Genomic DNA, 24673 nt, shown 5'->3' with positions numbered 1-24673 from the left:
ACTAAAATGAACTAATAGCATGTAGTATATACTCATTAAATATGTAGTATACAGTTTGTTAGTATGGGTTTTCGAACACAGCTTTAGTCTTGCTTGAGAAGGTGACCTATGACCTTGTCTTTTAACCTGTGTTCCAGTGTACAGCCATGTCAAAGCTCAATGCCGAAGTGGCTTGCGTCACAGTGCACGAGGACAGCGTGATCGCCGTGGGAACAGAAAAGGGAAGAGCTTTCCTCAACTCACGGAGGGAAATACAAACAGACTTCCACAAGTTTTGCAGTGAGTGCTTCGCTGTGTACTGGGCAAAAAAGCTGAATAGGGTATAATTTGCCCAAATCACATAACACGATATGGCTACATTTTTCACTTGGAGCACAATTGCTACAACATTTTCCTCACAGGTCAAGCTTTTGTCTTGGAGTTGAACTTAGTTAAAAAGGTTTTGTCTTATTTAAGTAATTCAATCTCTAGTTTTACATTTACATTTGAGTCATTTAGCATTTGCTCTTATCCGGAGTGTAGAACCATTTTTATTGTTTGTATCTCTGTAATGTGTCTCTATCCATGTAACTGTATACTGAATGTATCTATATACTTTAAAGAAAATGGGACCACAATGGAAATAAGTCCCTGACTTTATTGTGCAATCCCCGTCAAGTAAAAAAAAAAAAATGATGTACTGTTTAATTATGTAATTTTTTAAAACTAATAAATAAATCTATCAATCAATTCTAAAGCAATTGAGAACCAGAATAGCCCAACTTTGAGTGAAACTGGCAAGGGGAAAAGTGGAGATGTACAGTGAGGGGAAAAGTATTTGATCCCCTGCTGATTTTGTACATTTGCCGACTGACGAAGAAATGAGTCTATAATTTTAATGGTAGGTTTATTTGAACAGTGAGAGACAGAATAACAACAACAAAATTCAGAAAAACGCATGTCAAAAATGTTATAAATTGATTTGCATTTTAATGAGGGAAATACGTATTTGACCCCCTCTCAATCAGAAATATTTCTGGCTCCCAGGTGTCTTTTTATACAGGTAACGAGCTGAGATTAGGAGCACACTCTTAAAGGGAGTGCCCCTAATCTCAGTTTGTTACCTGTATAAAAAACACCTGTCCACAGACGCAATCAATCAGATTCCAAACTCTCCACCATGGCCAAGACCAAAGAGCTCTCCAAGGATGTCAGGGACAAGATTGTAGACCTATACAAGGCTGGAATGGGCTACAAGACCATCGCCAAGCAGCTTGGTGAGAAGGTGACAACAGTTGGTACGATTATTCGCAAATGGAAGAAACCCAAAAGAACTGTCAATCTCCCTCGGCCTGGGGCTCCGTGCAAGATCTCACCTCGTGGAGTTGCAATGATCATGAGATCAGTGAGGAATCAGCCCAGAACTACACGGGAGGATCTTGTCAATTATCTCAAGGCAGCTGGGACCATAGTCACCAAGAAAACAATTGGTAACACACTACGCCGTGAAGGACTGAAATCCTGCAGAGCGCGCAAGGTCCCCCTGCTCAAGAAAGCACAAATACATGCCCGTCTGAAGTTTGCCAATGAACATCTGAATGATTCAGAGAACAACTGGGTGAAAGTGTTGTGGTCAGATGAGACCAAAATGGAGCTCTTTGGCATCAACTCAACTCGCCGTGTTTGGAGGAAGAATGCTGCCTATGACCCGAAGAACAACATCCCCACCGTCAAACATGGAGGTGGAAACATTATGCTTTGTGGGTGTTTTTCTGCTAACGGGAAAGGACAACTTCACCGCATCAAAGGGGCGATGGACAGGGCCATGTACCGTCAAATCTTCGGTGAGAACCTCCTTCCCTCAGCCAGGGCATTGAAAATGGGTCATGGATGGGTATTCCAGCATGACAATGACCCAAAACTCATGGCCCAGGCAACAAAGGAGTGGCTCAAGAAGAAGCACATTAAGGTCCTGGAGTGGCCTAGCCAGTCTCCAGACCTTAATCCCATAGAAAATCTGTGGAGGGAGCTGAAGGTTCGAGTTGCCAAACATCAGCCTCGAAACCTTATTGACTTGAAGATCTGCAAAGAGGAGTGGGACAAAATCCCTCCTGAGATGTGTGCAAACCTGGTGGCCAACTACAAGAAACGTCTGACCTCTGTGATTGCCAACAAGGGTTTTGCCACCAAGTGCTAAGTCATGTTTTGCAGAGGGGTCAAATACTTATTTTTCTCATTAAAATGCAAATCAATTTATAACATTTTTGACGTGTTTTTCTGGCTCACTGTTCAAGTAAACCTACCATTACAATTATAGGCTGATCATTTCTTTGTCAGTGGGCAAACGTACAAAATCAGCAGGGGATCAAATACTTTTTTCCCTCACTGTATGCCTTTAGTTTCTCATGCTTGATTCTTTCAGGGGTGCACTGTCTGCAAGGGCTGACCACAGTGAATGCCCATGCCAAAGTCCAGGAGAGTGAATTCAGCAAGCTTGGTAAAGAGGGCGGGCACGGCAAACAAAGGGCGTCAACAGATGCCCACTCTAACATCTTTGTCTTGAGGAAAATGGTGGAGGAAGTCTTCAGTGTGCTTTACAGTAAGGGCTTCAACATACCTCACCAAACAAATATATAATTTTTTTAGGCCTGCGCTATCGAATTATTTATATTTTCTAATTTAACTTCCTAATTTCTACCTTCTCATAATTGAAATCAAATGTCAAACACATGATTGAATGTTAATATTCACAGTAATTTGACATGCAACGAAGTTTCAGATGAAACGTTCCTTTTCTAATCTCTACCTTCTCATAACTAAAATCATATTTCTGACACGTGATTGAATGTTTTTCTATTGTCAAATCAAACTTTATTTGTCTCGTGTACAGGATGCAACCGTTGTAAAACAGTCCAGCGAAATGCTTGCTTACAAGCTTTTTCTCAATAATGCAGCTTGTAAGTAAGCATTTCGCTGGACTGTTTTACACATGTTGATTTTTTTTAACATTTTATTTCATGTGATTAGTAATTCATTTACGTCTGTCCCTCATTTTAAGGTCAACCCTCTTATGTGAACTAAACTCATTTATTATTGTGGAACTATTCCTTTAAAAAAAAGAAAAAATCTAAAGAAACATTGAACATCTAATAGTCAAATCATCGTGTAAAAGCAGGTGGAGCTTGCATTCAATTGCCACTTCCTGTTGCACACAGCAAGCTTCCATTCCTCCTGCCACAAGGGGGTTTTATGGCTGATTTTAAGATGAAATCATCAACCTTGTTACTGTCAACCCTGTAACTTTCTTTGGCACATAATAGGAACTTAATATAGTATTTTTGAGATGGGGATAAAAAAAATATATATTTTTTTTACCCCTTTTTTCTCCCCAATTTCGTGGTATCCAATTGTTGTAGTAGCTACTATCTCGTCTCATCGCTACAACTCCCGTACGGGCTCGGGAGAGACGAAGGTTGAAAGTCATGCGTCCTCCGATACACAACCCAACCAAGCCGCACTGCTTCTTAACACAGCGCGCATCCAACCCGGAAGCCAGCCGCACCAATGTGTCGGAGGAAACACCGTGCACCTGGCAACCTTGGTTAGCGCGCACTGCGCCCGGCCCGCCACAGGAGTCGCTGGTGCGCGATGAGACAAGGACATCCCTACCGACCAATCCCTCCCTAACCCGGACGACGCTAGGCCAATTGTGCGTCGCCCCACGGACCCCCCGGTCGCGGCCGGTTACGAGAGATGGGGATAACTAATAGTTTTTATGATGTTGACATAATTTTTAAGTTAGGTGAAATCAAAAAAACATTTGACCAAGTTACACTTCTCAAAAGGCACCGAATTAGTGGAACAACCCAGTAATAATAACAATGGAAGCAGCAGTGTATATATTATAGGTGAACATGCGTGTGCATGTGTCAGTCATTTGACATGTCCTTTTCTAATTTTTAGCATCTCACAACAGAAAGCATGTTTCTGACAAGACATGGAATGTTGCCATTTACAGTCATTTGACATGCTGTATGTATGTGATGATTTTCCAGGTGAGGCTGTTGGGAAGAGCAATAGCCTAGTCCCTGTGCCTTATGAGTGGATCCTGAAGGACCCCAGCTCTGTGGTGGCCCACGGCCTGCCTGAGGGGATCGCCCTGAGGAAACCTGCTGAGTATAACACCAAGACCTTAATGAAGATCCTGGAGCAGAGCAACCGCATCTACTTCACTGTCAAAAGGTGATCTCACTCCATACAGTACTTCATGACGTACCTGCATAAATGGCAGAAGTAAGGCAGCATAATTAGGATTGATCCAGGGCTGGTCTTGTTATTGACACAGCTTTATCTTCTCCTGTTTCCTTCTTCTTCATCATCTGTTTATAGGGGAACAGAGGAGCCTTTGCGCGAGACTAAGTCCAGTGTCAGCAACCACAACTCCTTCTCGGGCACCACCAAGATCCTAGCCAAACACGGCCCATCCTCCAAGCCTGCCTCCACCGCCCAGGAATTGTCCACCGCATCAGTCTCGGCCAGCAACTCCATGCTCTCCAGCTTCCTGTATGGCATGCCTATGTCCTCCCTGCCGCACCCTGACGGCAAGCTGGACCTCAAGCCCACGTCCCTCCTCAACCTGGACAAAGACCGCCTGGGGGCCTGGGTGGCAGGGGCGGAGAAAGGGACGGCCGCCAAAGACAGTTCCGACAATGGTAAGATATATAACGTGACCCCACAGGAAGAAGCTGTTGCTGAGGTAGCAGATGATGGAGATCCAGGTTACTACTGACAAACCCTTCACCATTTTGAGTCACCGTTCATTTTCTGTCTCTGTAATTTAATTAATTTGGCAGGGTTACTATTCTCCCTGTCATTTTTGCTAGTGGTTATACTACTGGCTGTCATTTCACATAATTATTTGATCGAGAATCACTTTTGATTATGGACATTTTCATTTTTCAAAATTTGCTTGGCCTTGAAAGCATAATTTAATGGCTTTAAATAGGCTTTAAAATGTGCTTTTGATGCTACGCTTGTGAGTATGTGTATCAATGTTTAATTTCTGGCATTTTGCGGATAGTACTCCAAGGGGAGTTGGGCCAGAGTCCTCCAAGCATCCACGTCTCCAAGCGCCTCCTGTTTTCCCTCGTACATGAGAAGTCAGGTAGGCTTGAACTGGAACTGGACACAGACAGTAGGCCTGTAGGCCACATACTTTTCTCACCAACCCGTTTGTGCTGTCTCAGATATTTTCCATTCACATTGTTCATGGATGTAGCGTCTATGGTGGATGTGTAACAGGTACAGCTTAGCTCAGTTTGACTGCCCAGTAGTGTGAAACATATATTTTTTTAAAGGGGTCTTTGGGCATCTCACCCCACCCCCCTGCCAGACAATACATATACTCTACATCCGAGTATAGACAATCTCTCAAATGTGGTCTTAGAGAATGACTTGTCGGCTCACTTAATGGCTCTTTTTTTCATGTGAATCCCACATTGCAGTTTATTAAAAACCAATGGTTTTTCCCTCACGCTATAGACTTTTAATTTGTTAAACTTTGATTTCATATTATTTTTGACATTTTACACAGTGGTATGGCATTACCAAAATATATTGCAGATTAGAGTGAAGCAAAACAGTGCACTCACACAGAGTATCTGCACATGTGCACAGTTGTGCTTCATGCTGCTGGAACATGATAGCTTCCAGACCAAAACAGTGTGAAGTTTATGCTAGCGTGTCATACTTTAAGTTGTTGCGGAACTCTGATTTTGAATTATTTTCTCATTCAACTTTGTCAGAGTTTATTCTACATAGTAAATTATTGGGTGGGCCGTCTAAGGCCATACAGTATATTTTTAGAAATACATTTTGGGTTTGGTAAAACGCATTCAGTGTTCACTTTAAGGGATATTTTGGCACTTAGGTCCTTTATCTACTTTCCCAGAGCCACAAATTATATTCTAATTTAATTCCTTATACCTGTAAATCCCATTCCAATGTTTAGGTAAAATTTAATTCCAAATTCAATATTGTTCCACAAATTCAATTCCGTCAGGCTGATAATGTAATTGTTCAGACAGCCTAGCTAAACTGGAAATATAGGAATAGCAGTTACAATTATCTAAAACAAATCCTGTAGTCAGTTGTTGATACTAAGTGCATTATTTCCATTAACTGGGAAATATACAAATATTGAATTCCAATTCAATTCCAAAGATTTCATTTTTTACAATTCAAATAGAATCTCAATTCCATAACTTGAACATTTTTTAAATTCAAATTGATTTCCATGTAAATTTTCCACTTCATGATTGAATTCAATAATTGAATAGGAATTTCAAATTGATTTGGATTTGACCCCAACCTTAACCACCACCAAAGCCCCTTTTTGATTTAGAAAAAAAAACTCAGTGTACATGTGGAAAGTAGACATACAGATTGAATAACTTTTATTTTTCTTCACCTATTTTTTTATTTTTACGTTATTCTCTTTTGCGCTCAACAGAAAAATGGGATTCGTTCATTCGCGAGACAGAGGACATCAACACGCTGAGAGAATGTGTGCAGATCCTGTTCAACAGTCGCTATGGTGAGATGGTCAACCACTATTTCTCAGCATGGTTTCCTATTGTAGGGCATAAACAACAAACACTTTTAGGGTTTTAACAACTTTCCAGTTTCCCGGACCCAGATTAAGGTTAGTCCACGTCCAAAAAGTACTTTCAGTGGAGATTCTCTGTGAAAACGTTTTACTATAGAATGCTTGTGTTTAGTCAGTTTCCAGCTGTCATTACTGCATATAAATCTATCCATACGTTATACCCTTATTAAGACGCATTGTAGGGCCTCATGATTGAAATCCGTCAATGATTTCTGACAACCCCCTTATTTTCAGCGGAGGCCCTGGGCTTGGACCACATGGTTCCAGTGCCGTACCGGAAGATTGCCTGCGACCCAGAGGCTATGGAGATAATTGGCATCCCAGACAAAATCCCCTTCAAGAGGCCCTGTACCTACGGAGTACCCAAACTCAAACGCATCCTGGAGGAGCGCCACGGGGTCCGCTTTGTAGTGAAAAGGTAAACACTGATCTGAGATCAGTCTGGAAAAGTCTGTCATTTTTCTCTCTCATTCTTCCCTCCAAAAATCAGAGATTGCACTGTAGTGTGTAGTGCACCCATATAAGGGCTGCATAACACATCATTCCAGGGTTGTGTTCATTAGGCTCCAAAATATATATATTTTTACTGAAACAGGGAAGAACTACAACTAATGCAGTTGTCCAATAAGAAACATTCCCCAATGAAAACAATCATTTTTGAGGACCACTGTTTGAGCTACAAAAGAAGGCACAGCATCTCATCTATCTCTAATTTCCTATTTGGAAAACTGAATCAATGAAGGCAGAGGTGTCAAACCAGGCCATCTGTTGGTTAAATACCCTGCCCTCCTCTAATAGACAATGCCCCGCTGACTGGTAACCACCACCGCACACCACACAGCATGGTGCCTCCTGCTCTCTGGCATATACAGCCAAAGTCTTGCTGTCATTCAACCCATTTGATGAAATAAATGTAGATTGGGCAACAGGCTTAGTTTGAGTTAACACCGGTATCAGCGCATGGCCCATGCACAAGGCGCCATGGGCATGTCATTAATGTTAATACAATTAGAGCAGATTGAAGATCATATTTTTATCCAGGAGAGATACACTCCTGACTTTGTTTTTGATATTGGTTGTTTATTCAAGATGGCCCAGATATAGACCGTGTAGAGATGTCTGTTTAATCTTGTGACATGTCTGTTCAGTTCAGTTGTTGACATGTGCACTGTTGTTCACCAACAGTTTACTACAGGGTGCCCTCCTTACTTGACTGTTATCAATGATCAATAATCACATTTATAAACAATAACAACCCTCTGTTCTCATTCCAGAATGTTTGACGAAAGGATTTTCACAGGTAATACTGAGTATTTTTTTCATCTTTCATTGTTGATTTCTAAAGAAGCCCTTAGCATGCCTTTTAGCAATGGCATGTCCTTATTTTTCTTCTGATACGATGGATGTTTAGCTGTAATAGCTTGTAGTCCATCATGGCTGATCTGATTGATTCTGTTATGTTGTGTCACAAAGCTGCTGGTAAGGTGGCCAAGGAGGAGGGGAAGCATGACATAAACTCCACCTTTGAGGACGGTTTCCCTGACATCCTCCAGGTCCCGTCGGCTGCACTGGAGCTGGTCACCAATCCTCACAGCAGCAGGTCTGTACGCAAATTCTAGGACTTAGCCAGTAATGTAGAGGGTGTAGTGATGCAAGATGTTATTTGGAATCATCAGAAAAATCTGTTCCGCACCGGATTTAGCCAATCTGCATCCAGAGCTATAACAGACAATTAGATCAGAAGACAATACAAACAAACGTTTCAACCCGTTGTAATATATTGATAGAGCCATTCAGTGAATGCTACATGTCTATCACTTGGTAATGGAAGGCCATACCCTGACACACCATAATTTATCTATGCTAATGAATTTATGTTATAATTCGAAATTGTGCATTTGTTTTCCTTTTCAGATCTACAAGCTCTTGTGTGAGTCCATTGGCTGACTGCGAAGCAGGTTAGTGACAAGGCAACGCTATAGCATACTATAGTAATACTTTCATGCAAACCCAATAGGTGAACACAGGTTAGCACTCCTTTTTACAGTAGTCTAATACGTTTCATTTTGCATATCCACTCTTTAACTGTCCCTTGGGATTCGCAAATGAAAACTTAAGCCACCTGATACAGAACATACTTACTTAAAGCATTTGAAACACATCTATAAAAATCCAAAAATCCATTCTGGGAGAAAGATCTAGCTTTACCTCAGATGGAACCATATTCCCTATATAGTGCACTACTTTTGACCAGAGCCCCATGGTCCCAGGTCAAAGTAATGCACTATATAGTGTGCCATTTGGGAGGCAGCACTGCTATATGAACTGTTTTTACTGTTACTCTTTAAGGGCCTTCAGGAGATTGTATTCCCTTGAAAAAGATTAAAACGGAACCCCCAGATGGGGAAATCATCCAGGTGACTGTACCAGGTAAGTGGTGCGCCTCCGTCATTATAGTACCTTTTGAAATAGCTTTAGCTGTTAAACCAGATAGCATCTGGGGAGCAGCAAGTCAATATAGCGTAGAAATGCAGTACCAGTCAAAAGTTTGGACACACCTACTCATTCCAGATTATTTTTATTTTTACTATTTTCTACATTGTAGAATAATAGTAGAATAATAGTGAAGACATCAAAACTATGAAATGACACATGGAATCATGTAGTAACCAAAAAAGTGTTAAACAAATCAAAATATTTTTTATATTTGAGATTCTTCAAAGTATGACATCTTTGCACACTCTTGGCATTCTCTCAACAAGCTTCATGAGGTAGTCACCTGGAATGTTTCAATTCCAATTTTTTTTATTTCACTTTTATTTAACCAGGTAGGCTAGTTGAGAACAAGTTCTCATTTGCAACTGCGACCTGGACAAGATAAAGCAAAGCAGTGTGACACAGACAACAACACAGTTCCACATGGAGTAAACAATAAACAAGCCAATAACACAGTAAACAAATCAATGACACAGTAGGAAAAAAAGTATATATACAGTGTGTGCAAAAGGCATGAGGAGGTAGGCAATAAATACGCCATAGGAGCTAATAGATCTGGAAGAAAAGGCGGCCAAATGAGGTGTTGGCTTTGGGGATGATCAGTGAGAGATACAGTGCCTTGCGAAAGTATTCGGCCCCCTTGAACTTTGCGACCTTTTGCCACATTTCAGGCTTCAAACGTAAAGATATAAAACGTTATTTTTTTGTGAAGAATCAACAACAAGTGGGACACAATCATGAAGTGGAATGACATTTATTGGATATTTCAAACTTTTTTAACAAATCAAAAACTGAAAAATTGGGCGTGCAAAATTATTCAGCCCCCTTAAGTTAATACTTTGTAGCGCCACCTTTTGCTGCGATTACAGCTGTAAGTCGCTTGGGGTATGTCTCTATCAGTTTTGCACATCGAGAGACTAAAATGTTTTCCCATTCCTCCTTGCAAAACAGCTCGAGCTCAGTGAGGTTGGATGGAGAGCATTTGTGAACAGCAGTTTTCAGTTCTTTCCACAGATTCTCGATTGGATTCAGGTCTGGACTTTGACTTGGCCATTCTAACACCTGGATATGTTTATTTTTGAACCATTCCATTGTAGATTTTGCTTTATGTTTTGGATCATTGTCTTGTTGGAAGACAAATCTCCGTCCCAGTCTCAGTTCTTTTGCAGACTCCATCAGGTTTTCTTCCAGAATGGTCCTGTATTTGGCTCCATCCATCTTCCCATCAATTTTAACCATCTTCCCTGTCCCTGCTGAAGAAAAGCAGGCCCAAACCATGATGCTGCCACCACCATGTTTGACAGTGGGGATGGTGTGTTCAGGGTGATGAGCTGTGTTGCTTTTACGCCAAACATAACGTTTTGCATTGTTGCCAAAAAGTTCAATTTTGGTTTCATCTGACCAGAGCACCTTCTTCCACATGTTTGGTGTGTCTCCCAGGTGGCTTGTGGCAAACATTAAACAACACTTTTTATGGATATCTTTAAGAAATGGCTTTCTTCTTGCCACTCATCCATAAAGGCCAGATTTGAGCAATAAACGACTGATTGTTGTCCTATGGACAGAGTCTCCCACCTCAGCTGTAGATCTCTGCAGTTCATCCAGAGTGATCATGGGCCTCTTGGCTGCATCTCTGATCAGTCTTCTCCTTGTATGAGCTGAAAGTTTAGAGGGACGGCCAGGTCTTGGTATATTTGCAGTGGTCTGATACTCCTTCCATTTCAATATTATCGCTTGCACCGTGCTCCTTGGGATGTTTAAAGCTTGGGAAATCTTTTTGTATCCAAATCCAGCTTTAAACTTCTTCACAACAGTATCTCGGACCTGCCTGGTGTGTTCCTTGTTCTTCATGATGCTCTCTGCGCTTTTAACGGACCTCTGAGACTATCACAGTGCAGGTGCATTTATACGGACACTTGATTACACACAGGTGGATTGTATTTATCATCATTAGTCATTTAGGTCAACATTGGATCATTCAGAGATCCTCACTGAACTTCTGGAGAGAGTTTGCTGCACTGAAAGTAAAGGGGCTGAATAATTTTGCACGCCCAATTTTTCAGTTTTTGATTTGTTAAAAAAGTTTGAAATATCCAATATGTCGTTCCACTTCATGATTGTGTCCCACTTGTTGTTGATTCTTCACAAAAAAAATACAGTTTTATATCTTTATGTTTGAAGCCTGAAATGTGGCAAAAGGTTGCAAAGTTCAAGGGGGCCGAATACTTTCGCAAGGCACTGTACCTGCTGGACCGTGTGCTACGGATAGGTGTTGTTATCGTGACCAGTGAACTGAGATAAGGCAGAGCTTTACCTAGCATAGAATTATAGATGACCTGGAGCCAGTGGGTTTGGCGACGAATATGTAGCGAGGGCCAGCCGACTAGAGCATACAGGTCGCAGTGGTAGTTGGTATAAGGTGATTTGGTAACAAAACGGATGGCACTGTGAAAGACTGCATCCAGTTTGCTGAGTAGAGTGTTAGAAGGTATTTTGTAGATGACATCGCCAAAGTCGAGGATAGGTAGGATAGTCAGTTTTACTAGAGTAAGTTTGGCAGCGTGAGTGAAGGAGGCTTTGTTGCGAAATAGGAAGCCTAATTCTAGATTAGATTTTTGATTGGAGATGTTGAATATGAATCTGGAAGGAGAGTTTACAGTCTAGCCAGACACCTAGGTATTGCATTTCCATTAACAGGTGTGCCTTGTTGGAATTTATTTCCTTGAAGCGTTTGAGCCAAACAGTTGTCTTGTGACAAGGTAGGGGTGGTATACAGAAGATAGCCCTATTTGGTAAAAGTCCATGTTGGACAAGAACAGCTCAAATAAGCAAAGAGAAACGACAGTCCATCAATACTTTAAGACATGAAGGTCAGTCGATCTGGAAAATGTCACGAAATTTGAAAGTTTCTTCAAGTGCAGTTGTAAAAACCATCATTAAAGAATGGAAGACCCAGAGTTACCTCTGCTGCAGAGGATAAATTCATTAGAGTTACCAGCCTCAGAAATTGCAGCCCAAATAAATGCTTCAGAGTTCAAGTAACGGAAACATCTCAACATCAACTGTTCAGAAGAGACTGCGTGAATCAGGCCTTCATGGTCGAGTTGCTGCAAAGAAACCACTACTAAAGGACACCAATAAGAAGAAGAGACTAGTTTGGGCCAAGAAACACAAGCAATGGACATTAGACCGGTGGAAATCTGTCCTTTGGTCTGACGAGTCCAAATTTGAGATTTTTGGTTTCAACCGCTGTCTTTGTGAGACGCAGAGTAGATGAACGGATTATCTCCGCATGTGTGGTTCCCACCGTGAAGCATGGATGAGGATGTGTGGAGGTGCTTTGCTGGTGACACGGTCTGTGATTTATTTTGAATTCAAGGCACACTCAACCAGCATGGCTACCACAGCATTCTGCCATCCCACCTGGTGTGCGCTCATTTGTTTTTCAATGACCATCAGGCTGTGTAAGGGCTATTTGACCAAGAAGGAGAGTGATTGAGTGCTGCAGATAACCTGGCCACTACAATCACCTAACCTCAACACAATTGAGATGGTTTGGGATGAGTTTGACCGCAGAGTGAAGGAAAAACAGCCAACAAGTGCTCAGCATGTGGGAACTCCTTCATGACTGTTGGTAAAGCATTCCAGGTGAAGCTGGTTGAGAGAATGCCAAGAATGTGCAGAGCTGTCAAGGCAATGAGTGGCTGCTTTGAAGAATCTAAAATAAAACCTATATTTTGATTTGTTTAACACTTTTTTTGGTTACTACATGATTTCATGTGTTATTTCACAGTTTTGATGTCATCACTATTATTCTACAATGTAGAAAATAGTAAAAATAAAGAAAAACCCTTGAATGTAGTCTGTCCAAACTTTTGACTGGTACTGTATGTAAAAGGGAGTCTTGGAAAATGTTTTCTGTGTTTTAAGCGATCTGTCTTTTTCAGCCATCCTTTTTTTAAACAAATTCTTATTTACAATGACTGCCTAGGAACAGTTGGTTAGCTGCCTTGTTCAGGGGCATAACAACAGATTTTTACCTTGTCAGCTCGGGGATTCAATCTAGCAACCTTTTGGTTACTGGCCCAATGCTCTAACCACTAGGCTAACTGCCGCCCCATTTTTGAGGGGTGCAAAATCCATTTGTCACCGAAATATCGCTGGATTGCTATTCTTTCATACTATTGCTTTTGCCTGACGTTTTTTCCGTTACCGCTTTAACAATGTTGTGAAATTGGGAAAAGTTATATTTTAATGCAGTTGAAATGTTGACAAATTAGATGCGCTGAAATGAAAGCAACTTCCCGAAAACAAACATTCGGATTATAGTGATGTTATGTCTGATCTAGCTAGCAATGTAAAGTATGAATAGATAGGTGTAATCTAGAGCCAAGCGTGTTGATTTTTTTATCCAAGGGTATCCTGTTATTGACACACCTGTTGAATTATGCAAGAGAACGTGACAACAACAGTAATTCATGAGTTAGTCTAGACAGTGCAGGTAGGCCTAGACAGAACAAGTCTTTGGTGGTGGCAGCCCTGTTCCACCCCTTTGTTAATGTATTCTGTTAAATAAAGGTTACATATTTTATTTTTGAAATACAAATGTATTCATGTCTGCGAATACACTGTGTGTTTATGCAAAGGAGGCACATATAATTGTATTGGTTTTAACACAAAATATAAAAATAATGCCTGTTACCATTAGAAAATGTGCATATGAGTACATTCTAAGGAGAGAGAAAAAGTGACATTTGACAATAAATGTAATACCCGAGTTCCCATCCCTGAACTCCTCCAGTAAAAAATTGTATGCGCTATAATTTTGTGAATATCTGATGGATTTTAAAGATTTTTAGAGTTCGTAGAGTCTAAATCCATTACCCAGCTGTTGCATTTATTAGAATTTGTTTTTAAAACCTTTTACCAATTTTGATGACCTTTACTAGATTGAGGTGGAGTGTTAACCTGTTTGGGATAGGGGGCAGCATTTTCACTTTTGGATGTAATGCGTTCCCAGAGTAAACTGCCTCCTACTCAGTCCCAGATGCTAACATATGCATATACACGACAATGAAAGCAGTGGAGTTAGCAAGAGCATAAACAGATCTGGGACCGGGCTGGTACTGTCTCTCCTCTGTCACATGACTGTCCTGATATCCAGTACCCTAACACTGCTGTCTGTCCCTAAGTTACCCAGTACCCTAACACTGTGCCGCATGTCTTTATTAAGTACCCTAACCATGTGCCGTCTCTCCTCCCCCAGATGCCAGTGTTTCAGTGGAGGAGCCAAGTGAGCCTCGGCCTGACCCAGTTGCAGCAGCAGTGTTGGCAGTGGCCACCCCGGCACAGGCTGCTCCCTGCCGCCCTTTGGAGACCCACGCAGGTAACTGCAGCCTCGCCTTCCTTCTCCACCTCACGGCTGCACCAGGACAGCCCAGACCCGGCGCCAATGGGCCTACTACCGCCAACACGGTCTCTCCCTTTGTTAGGGAGCTAGATTACCAGCACACGTATGGAATCACTTTTCACAGATACTCCCTGCCTCCTTTCCCCCCCTCTCACACTTCCTACCCCACCCAGAGTCACTAGTACCCTCTTACACCCCACCTACTCTCTGCCAAACCTGTAACACACTAAGGAAGTAATACGCTGGCTGCTCTGGACACACACTGTCCATCAGTTTTTTATTTATTATTTTTTATTCCATTTTTTTATGGTATCGATTTAATTTGGCTATCATCTTTCGAAATCAGTCCTTTTTAAGAATGTTTTAATTTTAGAATCTGATGGATGGTGCGGAGATCTACTATCCATAAGCAATACCTCAGATTAAACACAGTTTTCACAGTAAAGCCTGTGTTCCCACAAAACATATTTAAAGAAAGATTGGTCAACAAATGACAACATTTTTGCAAACATCCAGATTAGAGGTCGACCGGTTATCATTTTTCAAAGCCGATACCGATTTATTGGAGGACCAAAAAAAAGCCGATACCGATTAATCGGCCGATTTTTAAAATAAAAATGTATTTGTAATTATGACAATTACAACAATACTGAATGAACACTTATTTTAACTTAATATAATACATCAATAAAATCAATTTAGCCTCAAATAAATAATGAAACACGTTGAATTTGGTTTAAATAATGCAAAAACAAAGTGTTGGAGAAGAAAGTAAAAGTGCAATATGTGCCATGTAAGAAAGCTAACGTTTAAGTTCCTTGCTCAGAACATGAGAACATATGAAAGCTGGTGGTTCCTTTTAACATGAGTCTTCAATATTCCCAGGTAAGAAGTTTTAGGTTGTAGTTATTATCAGAATTATAGGACTATTTCTCTATACGATTTGTATTTCATATACCTTTCACTATTTGATGTTCTTATAGGCACTTTTTAGTATTGCCAGTGTAACAGTATAGCTTCCGTCCCTCTCCTCGCTCCTACCTGGGCTCGAACCAGGAACACATCGACAACAGCCACCCTCGAAGCAGCATTACCCATCGCTCCACAAAAGCCGCGGCCCTTGCAGAGCAAGGGGAACAACTACTCCAAGTCTGAGCGTGTGACGTTTGAAATGCTATTAGCGTGCACCCCGCTAACTAGCGGATAGGCTTGAAGTCATAAACAGCGCAATGCTTGAAGCACAGAGAAGAGCTGCTGGCAAAACGCACAAAGGTGCTGTTTGAATGAATGCTTACGAGCCTGCTGGTGCCTACCATCGCTCAGTCAGACTGCTCTATCAAATCCTAGACTTAATTATAACATAATAACACACAGAAATACGAACCTTGGGTCATTTATATGGTCGAATCCGGAAACTATCATCTCGAAAACAAAACGTTTATTCTTTCAGTGAAATACGGTACCGTTCCGTATTTTATCTAACGGGTGGCATCCATCAGTCTAAATATTCCTGTTACATTGCACAACCTTCAATGTTATGTCATAATTACGTAAAATTCTGGCAAATTAGTTCGCAACGAGCCAGGCGGCCCAAACTGTTGCATATACCCTGACTCTGCGTGCAATGAACGCAAGAGAAGTGACACAATTTCACCTGGTTAATATTGCCTGCTAACCTGGATTTCTTTTAGCTAAATATGCAGGTTTAAAAATATATACTTCTCCGTATTGATTTTACGAAAGGCATTGATGTTTATGGTTCGGTACAGTCGTGCAACGATTGTGCTTTTTTTGCAAATGCGCTTTTGTTAAATTATCCCCCGTTTGGCAAAGTTGGCCTTCTTTGTTAGGAAGAAATAGTCTTCACACAGTTCGCAACGAGCCAGGCGGCCCAAACTGCTGCATATACCCTGACTCTGTTGCAAGAGAAGTGACACCATTTCCCTAGTTAAAAAATAAATTCATTTTAGCAGGCAATATTAACTAAATATGCAGGTTTAAAAATATATACCTGTGTATTGATTTTAAGAAAGGCCTTGATGGTTAGGTACACATTGGAGCAACGGCAGTCCTTTTTCGCGAATGCGCACCACATCGATTATATGCAACACAGGACACACTAGATAAACTAGTAATATCATCAACCATGTGTAGTTTTAACTAGTGATTATGATTGATTGTTTTTTATAAGATAATTTTAATGCTAGCTAGCAACTTACCTTGACTTCTTACTGCATTCGCGTAACAGGCAGGCTCCTCGTTGAGCAGGTGGTTAGAGCGTTGGACTAGTTAACTGTAAGAATGCAAGATTGAATCCCCGAGCTGACAAGGTAAAAATCTGTCGTTCTGCCCCTGAACAAGGCAGTTAACCCACCGTTCCTAGGTCGTCATTGAAAATTTGAATGTGTTCTTAACTTCTTGGCGCACCCTTCCCGTTAGCGGGATCATTTTCGTGAACATCCGCTGAATTGCAGAGCGCCAAATTCAAATTAAATTACTAAAAATGTTTCATTTTCGTGAAATCATAAGTCCAATATAGCAAAGCACAGCTTAGCTTGTTGTTAATCCACCTGGCGTGTCAGATTTCAAAAAAGCTTTACAGCAAAAGCTATCCAAGCGTTTGTTAGGGCATCTCTCTCATCAGTCAAAACATTACAAACAGCTAGCAGCAATGTAGATTGGTCACAAAAGTCAGAAAAGCAATAAAATGAATCACTTACCTTGGATGATCTTCGGATGTTTGCACTCACGAGACTCCCAGTTACACAAATGTTCCCTTTGTTCGATAAAGATGATTTTTTTATATCCAAAAACCTCCATTTGGTTGGCGCGTTTTTGTTCAGAAATCCACAGGCTCGTCCAGGTCATGACGGGCGGACGAAAATTCCAAATGGTATCCGTTAAGCTAGTAGAAACATGTCAAACGTTTTTTATAATCAATCCTCAGATTGTTTTTACAATAAATAATGGATAATATTTCAACCGGACCGTAGCTTTTTCAATAGGAGAGAGAGAGAAAATGTCTGCTCCAAGCTGTTGCGCATGCAAAACTCTGCTGGCACCCAGCCGATGTGATCGTTCTCGCTAATTTTCAGAATAAAAGGCTGAAACTATGTCTAAAGACTGTTCACACCATGTGGAAGCCATAGGGAAAGGAATCAGGTTGATATCCCTTTAAATGGAGTGAAGGCATGCAATGGAACAGGGAGGTTTCAAAATAAGAGGCAAGTCCTAGTTGGATTTTCCTCATGTTTTCACCTGCAATATCAGTTCTGTTATACTCACAGACAATATTTTGACAGTTTTGGAAACATTTGTGTTTTCTATCCTAATCTGACAATTATATGCTATTATATTCTAGTTTCATTTGGGTACGTTTTTCATCCAAACATCAAAATACTGCCCCCAACACTCAACAGGTTAACTGACTTGCCTAGTTAAATAAAGGTGTACAAAAACAACAAAAAATCGGCCAAATTGGTGTCCAATTAATACCGATTTCCGATTTGTTATGAAAACTTGAAATCGACCCTAATTAATCGGCCATTCCGATTAATCGGTCGACCTCTAATCCAGATCGGTTTCAGTTTCCTAATATAATAACTGCAATAGAAAACCTCTATTTATAAACAAATGTAATTTGAGAATTGACCAAAACTGGTTTATTTTGTCCAGTTTGTGAGTTTCACTGAAGATATGTTTTTAATTTGGACTCTGTCTCAGGTTTGACGGTACAGTTCATGCACCCTACACAAATTCTTGTCTCAACCCCGGCCAACAGCCCTGCAGCCCAACCCCCTACCCTAGTCACCCACGCCCTAGGCCTAAACATCCATCCCCAAGCCCTGATTTGTAGTCGAGTAGCACAAGGTAACTAAGGACACTTGAGTACACTACATTCTCTTTCTGAACCTCAATTCTAAGTTGTGCTATACTTGTGGAGCTATACTAGCCTGAGTGCCAGTCTGTTTGTGCTATCATGTCACTCGTTGTCATGTTTGGCTCATTATTTGAAAATTCATAGAGAAGAGGAAAGAAAAGTAATTGTACTCAAGTGTCCATGCTAACCTCTTGTCTAGATCCTTAGACATTTTGTTTGTTTTATTTGGTTGCTGTGATGTTATGTTCAAATTTTTTCTTTTCCAATGATGATCATGAAGGGAAAAAACATGGGTAAGTGCAGAAAAATATCATGCAATTTTTTTCAACATCATATTACCAGATTAACGAATTGTGTACAACAATATCTTTGCTTTATGATCAATGGTGAGACACAATGTCAGGTTTTTTTCTGAATCAAAATGTGGCATAGGTGGTGGGCGTGGCAGGGGTTGCGTTCAGCCTGTCTGCACGGTTGAATTTTAGAGGGAAATGTTTTTTTGCATTTTTAAGGCAATTTCCTGCAATTCTCCATGGAGTTGAGAGGACATGTTGCAGTTTTAAAGCTAATTTCCTGAAATTCTATGCATGTTGAGATGTCTGTTACTTGAATTCTGTGAAGCAATTATTTGGGCTGCAATTTCTGAGGCTGGTAACTCTAATGCGCTTATCCTCTGCAGCAGAGGTAACTCTGGGTCTTCCTTTCCAGTGGCGTTCCTCATGAGAGCCAGTTTCATCATAGCTCTTGATGGTTTTTACGACTGCACTCAAAGAAACTTTCAAAGTTCTTGACATTTTCCGGATTGACTGTTCTTCATGTCTTCAAGTAATGCTGGACTGTCGTTTCTCTTTGCTTTTTGAGCTGTTCTTGTCATAAAATGGACTTGGACTTTTCCCAAATATGGCTATCTTCTGTATACCACCCCTACCTTGTCACAACACAATGCGCTCAAACACATTAAGAAGGAAATAAATTCCACAAATGGACTTTTAACAAAGCACACCTGTTAATTGAAATGCATTCCAGGCGACTCCCTCATGATGCTGGTTGAGAGAATGCCAAAAGTGTGCAAAGCTGTCATTAAGGCAAATGGCGGCTACTTTGAAGAATCTCAAATATAAAATATATTTAGATTTGTTTAACTCTTTTTTTTTTTTTTTTTTTACTACATGATTCCATATTTGTTTTTTCATAGTTTTGATGTCTTCCTTTTTATTCTACAATGTAGAAAATAGTGTAGATTATAAGGATAAACCTTTGAATGAATAGGCGTGTCCAAACTTTTGACTGGTACTGTGTGTATGTATGTATAAAATATTTTTTAATGTCATAGTAAATATTTTTTAATGTCATAGTAAATATTTATGTGTTTTTAGCAAATGTAAGCAACATTTATGTTTCGGTTGACCGGTCAGTCTGTATTTCTGAGGTTTGTATCTTTGAGGTTCTACTGTTGTTTGAGCTTTGTCATTTTTAAACAGTATATCTTGGCTTGACAAACAGTAGCATGAGTTGTAAGTACCAATGTGAAACCTTTTTAACTAGACTTGCCAACCCTGCTCACCTCTTTGCCATCTTCCTTTCAGCTGAAGCACTTTCATCTAAACCAGCTTCTCAAGGCCTCAGAAGATCTTCTGAAGGTAAAAATAGGATGGACAACCTGTCTCTAAGATATTTCAGCTGTATGCACTGTATTCTTACATTGGACAAGCCTAACAAATCCATTCCAATGATTGATTGTTAAAGGTGTAATCAGGGATTTTTCACTTTTGCACTTTTAAATTGATTCTGGATTAATATAATGTATAAATGCCTCATGAGTTTAGTTCAACTGTTTTATCACTTCAGGCCATTGTTGATTCAGACTGCAGTTTTAATGCATTGGAATCTGTTGTAACTTTTACATGTATCACATTCTTCTTCACTAATCAGGTCGTTTTCTACAGCTCTGAATAAAACACTCGTGAACATTTTTCTTCATTTGCTTTTTTTCCGGAAAGGAAATCTAGCTGAGGACATAGGTGAAATTATCCTCCAGCTTCGGAGGCAAGTGGAAAGCCTATTCAGCACTAAGTATGGTAAGCTGCCTAATACACTTACCTGCACACTCAATGTTCAGACTCTGGCCAAGCGAGAGCAACTGACTCGAGCAATAAATCATAAATTATAGACTTCATCAACCATTTCTACACAGCCTCATAATTTTCTATCCTTGTTAAGATGCCACAGAGAAAGCAATGATTCTCCCCCCAATTTTTTTTTAACAATCCTGGGAATAATTCCAGTTGGTGCTGTATATGAACTAATATACATGGGTGTCTAACTTGAACAATTATTTGTTAGTTTACAATTGTACAATTTATGCTCTGTGCATGTAAAAACCACTGCCGGAAAGCCCCGAACACAAGATTGTAATTTCTGACTCACACAGTGGAGGGATATATTGCTGGTAGACTCCTCTACATGGTTATATGGCACGCACCAAGTGGCACTTCACTTTTTAGTATGAGTAGCATTCCAGTTTAGCTCGCACTCAGCAGGCCATATATAAAACTCCCCTAGAGCTACAGAACGGACTAATTACCGCAACGCGCAGCCCCCACATATTCCATATTCCGTTCCTAAAATCTGCCATCAGTACAGTGTAGGGAATATCTTCGAGTAGCCCATAGATAGATGGTAGAATAAAATTCTGCTGCAGGTGATGCATCAACCCGCGCGGATCCATAAGACGAGCCATCCACACACACAGTTTCAGCCCCAGCCATAGCACTCTATACAGTAACCATGACCTCCGTAGCGGCCAAACCTACTCTTTCCCATAGTACAAGCCTATCTATAGTAGGACAGTACCAGCAGTTGGCTACCAACAGCTGGCAGACATGTTTACATTTGGTTAGTTTTATCAGTGTTATTTAGACGGAAGATGTGAACTACATGTGGTAGCTATATAGCTAGTAAATGTTAGCATAGAGGTAGAAAGCCATCTCTTTCACTTCCATGCTCACTGAAGCCTGTGATAATGCTCAGTCTGCTGATGCTGCTGGCTGTTTGAGATGCTTTAGAAGTCACGTTGATGGTAGGGACATTATTCACTTTGAGAAGCAAGTTCTTGCTGATGCCCTCCTTCCATTGTTGATAGCTGTGGAAGTTCCCAGGGATTAAATATGACACGCAGATTGACCATAGACACCCAATTCGCCCGCCTCATTTTCACCAATGTATCCCACTTTGTGACGCTGATCGAGGGGCGTTATGGGACTGTTTCTGAAGTTAGAGCTGACTTGGAGAAAACCTCAAACCCAACTTTAGGAAAACATTACAATATTATAACTGATTTAAGAATTTGTAATATGGGTATGTTTTCTTTTGGTTCTCTAAGCTATTATTATATGTGTTTCTGGCATTAAGAAGTAGGTGCTACACTACCTTTAAAAATGTCTTCGATTTTTATTTTATTTTTACGTATACTGTTGAAAAGCGATATCCCAAGTGTAAACACAGTAAAGTACAAACACTAAAGGGTAAACAAATATGTTTTGAGTTAGTCTGATCGGAATCTGTGATGTCATCAGCCTCCCCCTTGCTTGAGGAACAATAGAGGGAAAATAGAGAACAAAAGAGGAAAAGTCCACCCTCCCACTTGTGCTATGTCATGACTTACCTGGACCACCTATTGAGATGTGCCTAAATCTGGTGTTTAATGAGGTGAAAAGGAGCCTGGAGTGCCACTTTAAATATTGAACAGCATAGGGCTTTTGCATAAAATGAATCACCCATATTCCGCTCCATTTCCCATCCCCCTTTCTTTCTGTAGCCGAGGCCCTTGGACTACCTGAGTCTGCAAAGGTGCCCTACTCCAAGTTTCAGATGTACCCAGAGGAGCTGTGTGTCACAGGGCTCCCAGAGGGCATGACTTTCCGTAGGCCCAACTGTTTCGGAGCGGCCAAGCTGCGAAAGATCCTGGCTGTTGGCAGCCAGATCCACTTTGTTATCAAAAGGTCAGAGGCCATACATTGTCACGGGGGCAGGGTGCATCCCAATAATATCTCCTTTCTCCAGAAGTTTGCAGTTGTTCACATCCCTTCATTGATTTGAAAGGAAATGACTGGTATATGGAAACCCTCTAGCCCTACACCAATCTAATTATTTTGTGGGGAGTAGTGAACAAGTGCACACTTCAATAGGATTATTGGAACGCAACTAAGGTCTTGGTCGCATTCCAGGCTGATTACATTGCAGATGTTGCATCATCGACTGCCCAGTCGGGCATCAGACTGCTATATCATATGATGTGGTTAACTGATGTGTGAAACACTTATCCAGGTGTTGTGAGATATAGAAGACACCTGCAATGTAGTCAGCCTGGAACACAATCCTTGTTTGTATATTATTATTATTGTTGTATGAAGAGGATATAGGTAAAACGTTGTATAAGTTGGTGCAGGAATTAAACACAAAAGCATTATTTGTGTGCAAGCTTCTCTTTATGAAGTTCTAACCATGTTTTGTTGTGGTATACTATCCAGGCCAGAACTGTTAACAGATCTTGTCAAGCTAGAACCGCCTCCACTCCCAGCCTGTGATTCAGGTGACTACATCTTCATCCTAAATGCCAGCTGATTTAATGATTGTATCACAGTTGATTTGAACAATTTTAACATTCAAAAACACAAAGTAAGTTTACAAACTAGATTAAACATCCCCACTGAATATAATGGCCAATATCTCAATAGTTTGAAATAAATTATAATTTTGGTTCAATGTCAATTCATTACTGAATTGATTGAGTGAAAAATGGGCCCATTTTTTTAAAGCAACTATTATTCTACACATGATCAGTTCAAAATGTTGAGCCCATAAATTAGAATTAACTCTGTAATTAATTAAAATGAGCTGGTAATTACACATTTAAGGCAGTGGTTTGGATCCATATTTCCAAATAGGTCTGGTGAACTGGTTGTATTCACTGCAAGTTTAGACTTTTTTTCCACAGACCTGGACTCCAAAGATGCTTTGTCAGAAGACGTAGGGGCTGCAATGCAGAGACCAAGCTTCCCAGGTGATGAGACGACCAAATACTTGATTCAATATCGGTACATTAATTTACCCTCCTATACTTTGAGTAATACATAGTGGATATCATTTGGAGCCTGGTTGGGATTGTTTTTTTCCTCTTGTTTGTTCACTTTTTCTCTAAAATGAGAAGCACTATTTATACGCTGCAAAGGTGTATATGAAATAAATTAAACAACTACTCCATTCATCTGATGTTGTCATATGGTTCTGTTGACAGATAGCTTAGAGGCTAAGCTGTCTAGGATCGACCTGGCCAACACCTTGAGAGAGCAGGTCCAGGACCTATTCAACCGGAAGTATGGGGAGGCACTTGGCATCAAATACCCCGTCCAAGTGCCTTACAAGAGGATCAAGAGCAACCCGGGCTCGGTGATCATCGAGGGCCTTCCCCCTGGCATCCCCTTCAGGAAACCCTGTACATTTGGCTCGCAGAACCTGGAGAGGATCCTGGCAGTTGCAGACAAGATCTGCTTCACCATCACCAGGTGGGTAGTTCTCCTTCACGTTTTCATGGGGTTGTGGAAATAAGACATATGGCAGGGATGTTCAGCTACTGGCCCTTGGGATAAACTATTGCTACTTTTCTTTTCTCCCTGGTAGTTGGTTGGTTGATGTTAAGATTCCATCTTTGTTTATCTCTTGCAGACCTTTCCAAGGACTCATCCCTAAACCAGGTAACTCTCCATATATTTTATGAAGCAGATTAGAGGTCGACCGATTAATCGGAATGGCCGATTTAATTGGGGCCGATTTCATGTTTTCATAACAATCGGAAATCGGTATTTTTGGGCGCCGATTTAAAAATAAATGTATTTATTATTAATATTATTTTTTTTTTTTAATAACCTTATTTAACTAGGCAAGTCAGTTAAGAACACATTCTTATTTTCAATGACGGCCTAGGAATAGTGGGTAAAACCGCTTTTTTTAGGGGCAGTAGGACAGATTTTCACCTTGTCAGCTCGGGGGATCCAATCTTGCAATCTTAGTTAACTCGTCCAACGCAATAACAACCTGCCTCTCTCTCGTTGCACTCCACAAGGAGACTGCCTGTTACGCGAATGCAGTAAGCCAAGGTAAGTTGCTAGCTAGCATTAAACTTATATTATAAAAAACAATCAATCATAATCACTAGTTAACTACACATGGTTGATGCTAGATA

At 40.6% G+C, this 24673-nt stretch overlaps 1 protein-coding gene across 28 annotated transcripts in view; it reads left to right on the top strand.

Annotated features, from left to right (window-relative positions):
- Nucleotides 1–24673, top strand: part of LOC110537701 (general transcription factor II-I repeat domain-containing protein 1) — a 48357-nt gene that overhangs the window by 18457 nt on the left and 5227 nt on the right. For 5 of the 28 annotated variants that reach the window (XM_090192602.1, XM_021623942.3, XM_090192603.1 and 2 more), the window contains exons 3-21: nucleotides 138–279; nucleotides 2402–2578; nucleotides 4035–4221; nucleotides 4369–4691; nucleotides 5060–5143; nucleotides 6491–6574; nucleotides 6881–7064; nucleotides 7921–7946; nucleotides 8120–8246; nucleotides 8561–8604; nucleotides 8996–9076; nucleotides 14409–14528; nucleotides 20019–20072; nucleotides 20433–20510; nucleotides 22250–22433; nucleotides 22962–23023; nucleotides 23429–23494; nucleotides 23729–23996; nucleotides 24157–24185. In XM_090192602.1, coding sequence (XP_090048728.1) covers nucleotides 138–279; nucleotides 2402–2578; nucleotides 4035–4221; nucleotides 4369–4691; nucleotides 5060–5143; nucleotides 6491–6574; nucleotides 6881–7064; nucleotides 7921–7946; nucleotides 8120–8246; nucleotides 8561–8604; nucleotides 8996–9076; nucleotides 14409–14528; nucleotides 20019–20072; nucleotides 20433–20510; nucleotides 22250–22433; nucleotides 22962–23023; nucleotides 23429–23494; nucleotides 23729–23996; nucleotides 24157–24185 — 2320 coding nt within the window. Of the gene's footprint in view, nucleotides 1–137; nucleotides 280–2401; nucleotides 2579–4034; nucleotides 4222–4368; nucleotides 4692–5059; nucleotides 5144–6490; nucleotides 6575–6880; nucleotides 7065–7920; nucleotides 7947–8119; nucleotides 8247–8560; nucleotides 8605–8995; nucleotides 9077–14408; nucleotides 14529–20018; nucleotides 20073–20432; nucleotides 20511–22249; nucleotides 22434–22961; nucleotides 23024–23413; nucleotides 23495–23728; nucleotides 23997–24156; nucleotides 24186–24673 lie in introns of all 28 variants that reach the window. The other 23 variants (XM_021623945.3, XM_090192597.1, XM_021623944.3 and 20 more) reach the window with 6 other exon arrangements.

Source organism: Oncorhynchus mykiss, chromosome 12 (genome assembly GCF_057628025.1).
Source record: "Oncorhynchus mykiss isolate SJ-2025 chromosome 12, ASM5762802v1, whole genome shotgun sequence".
Lineage (NCBI taxonomy): Eukaryota > Metazoa > Chordata > Actinopteri > Salmoniformes > Salmonidae > Oncorhynchus > Oncorhynchus mykiss.
Note: the sequence above shows the minus strand (reverse complement) of the source record. Positions and strands in the feature narration are given on the sequence as shown.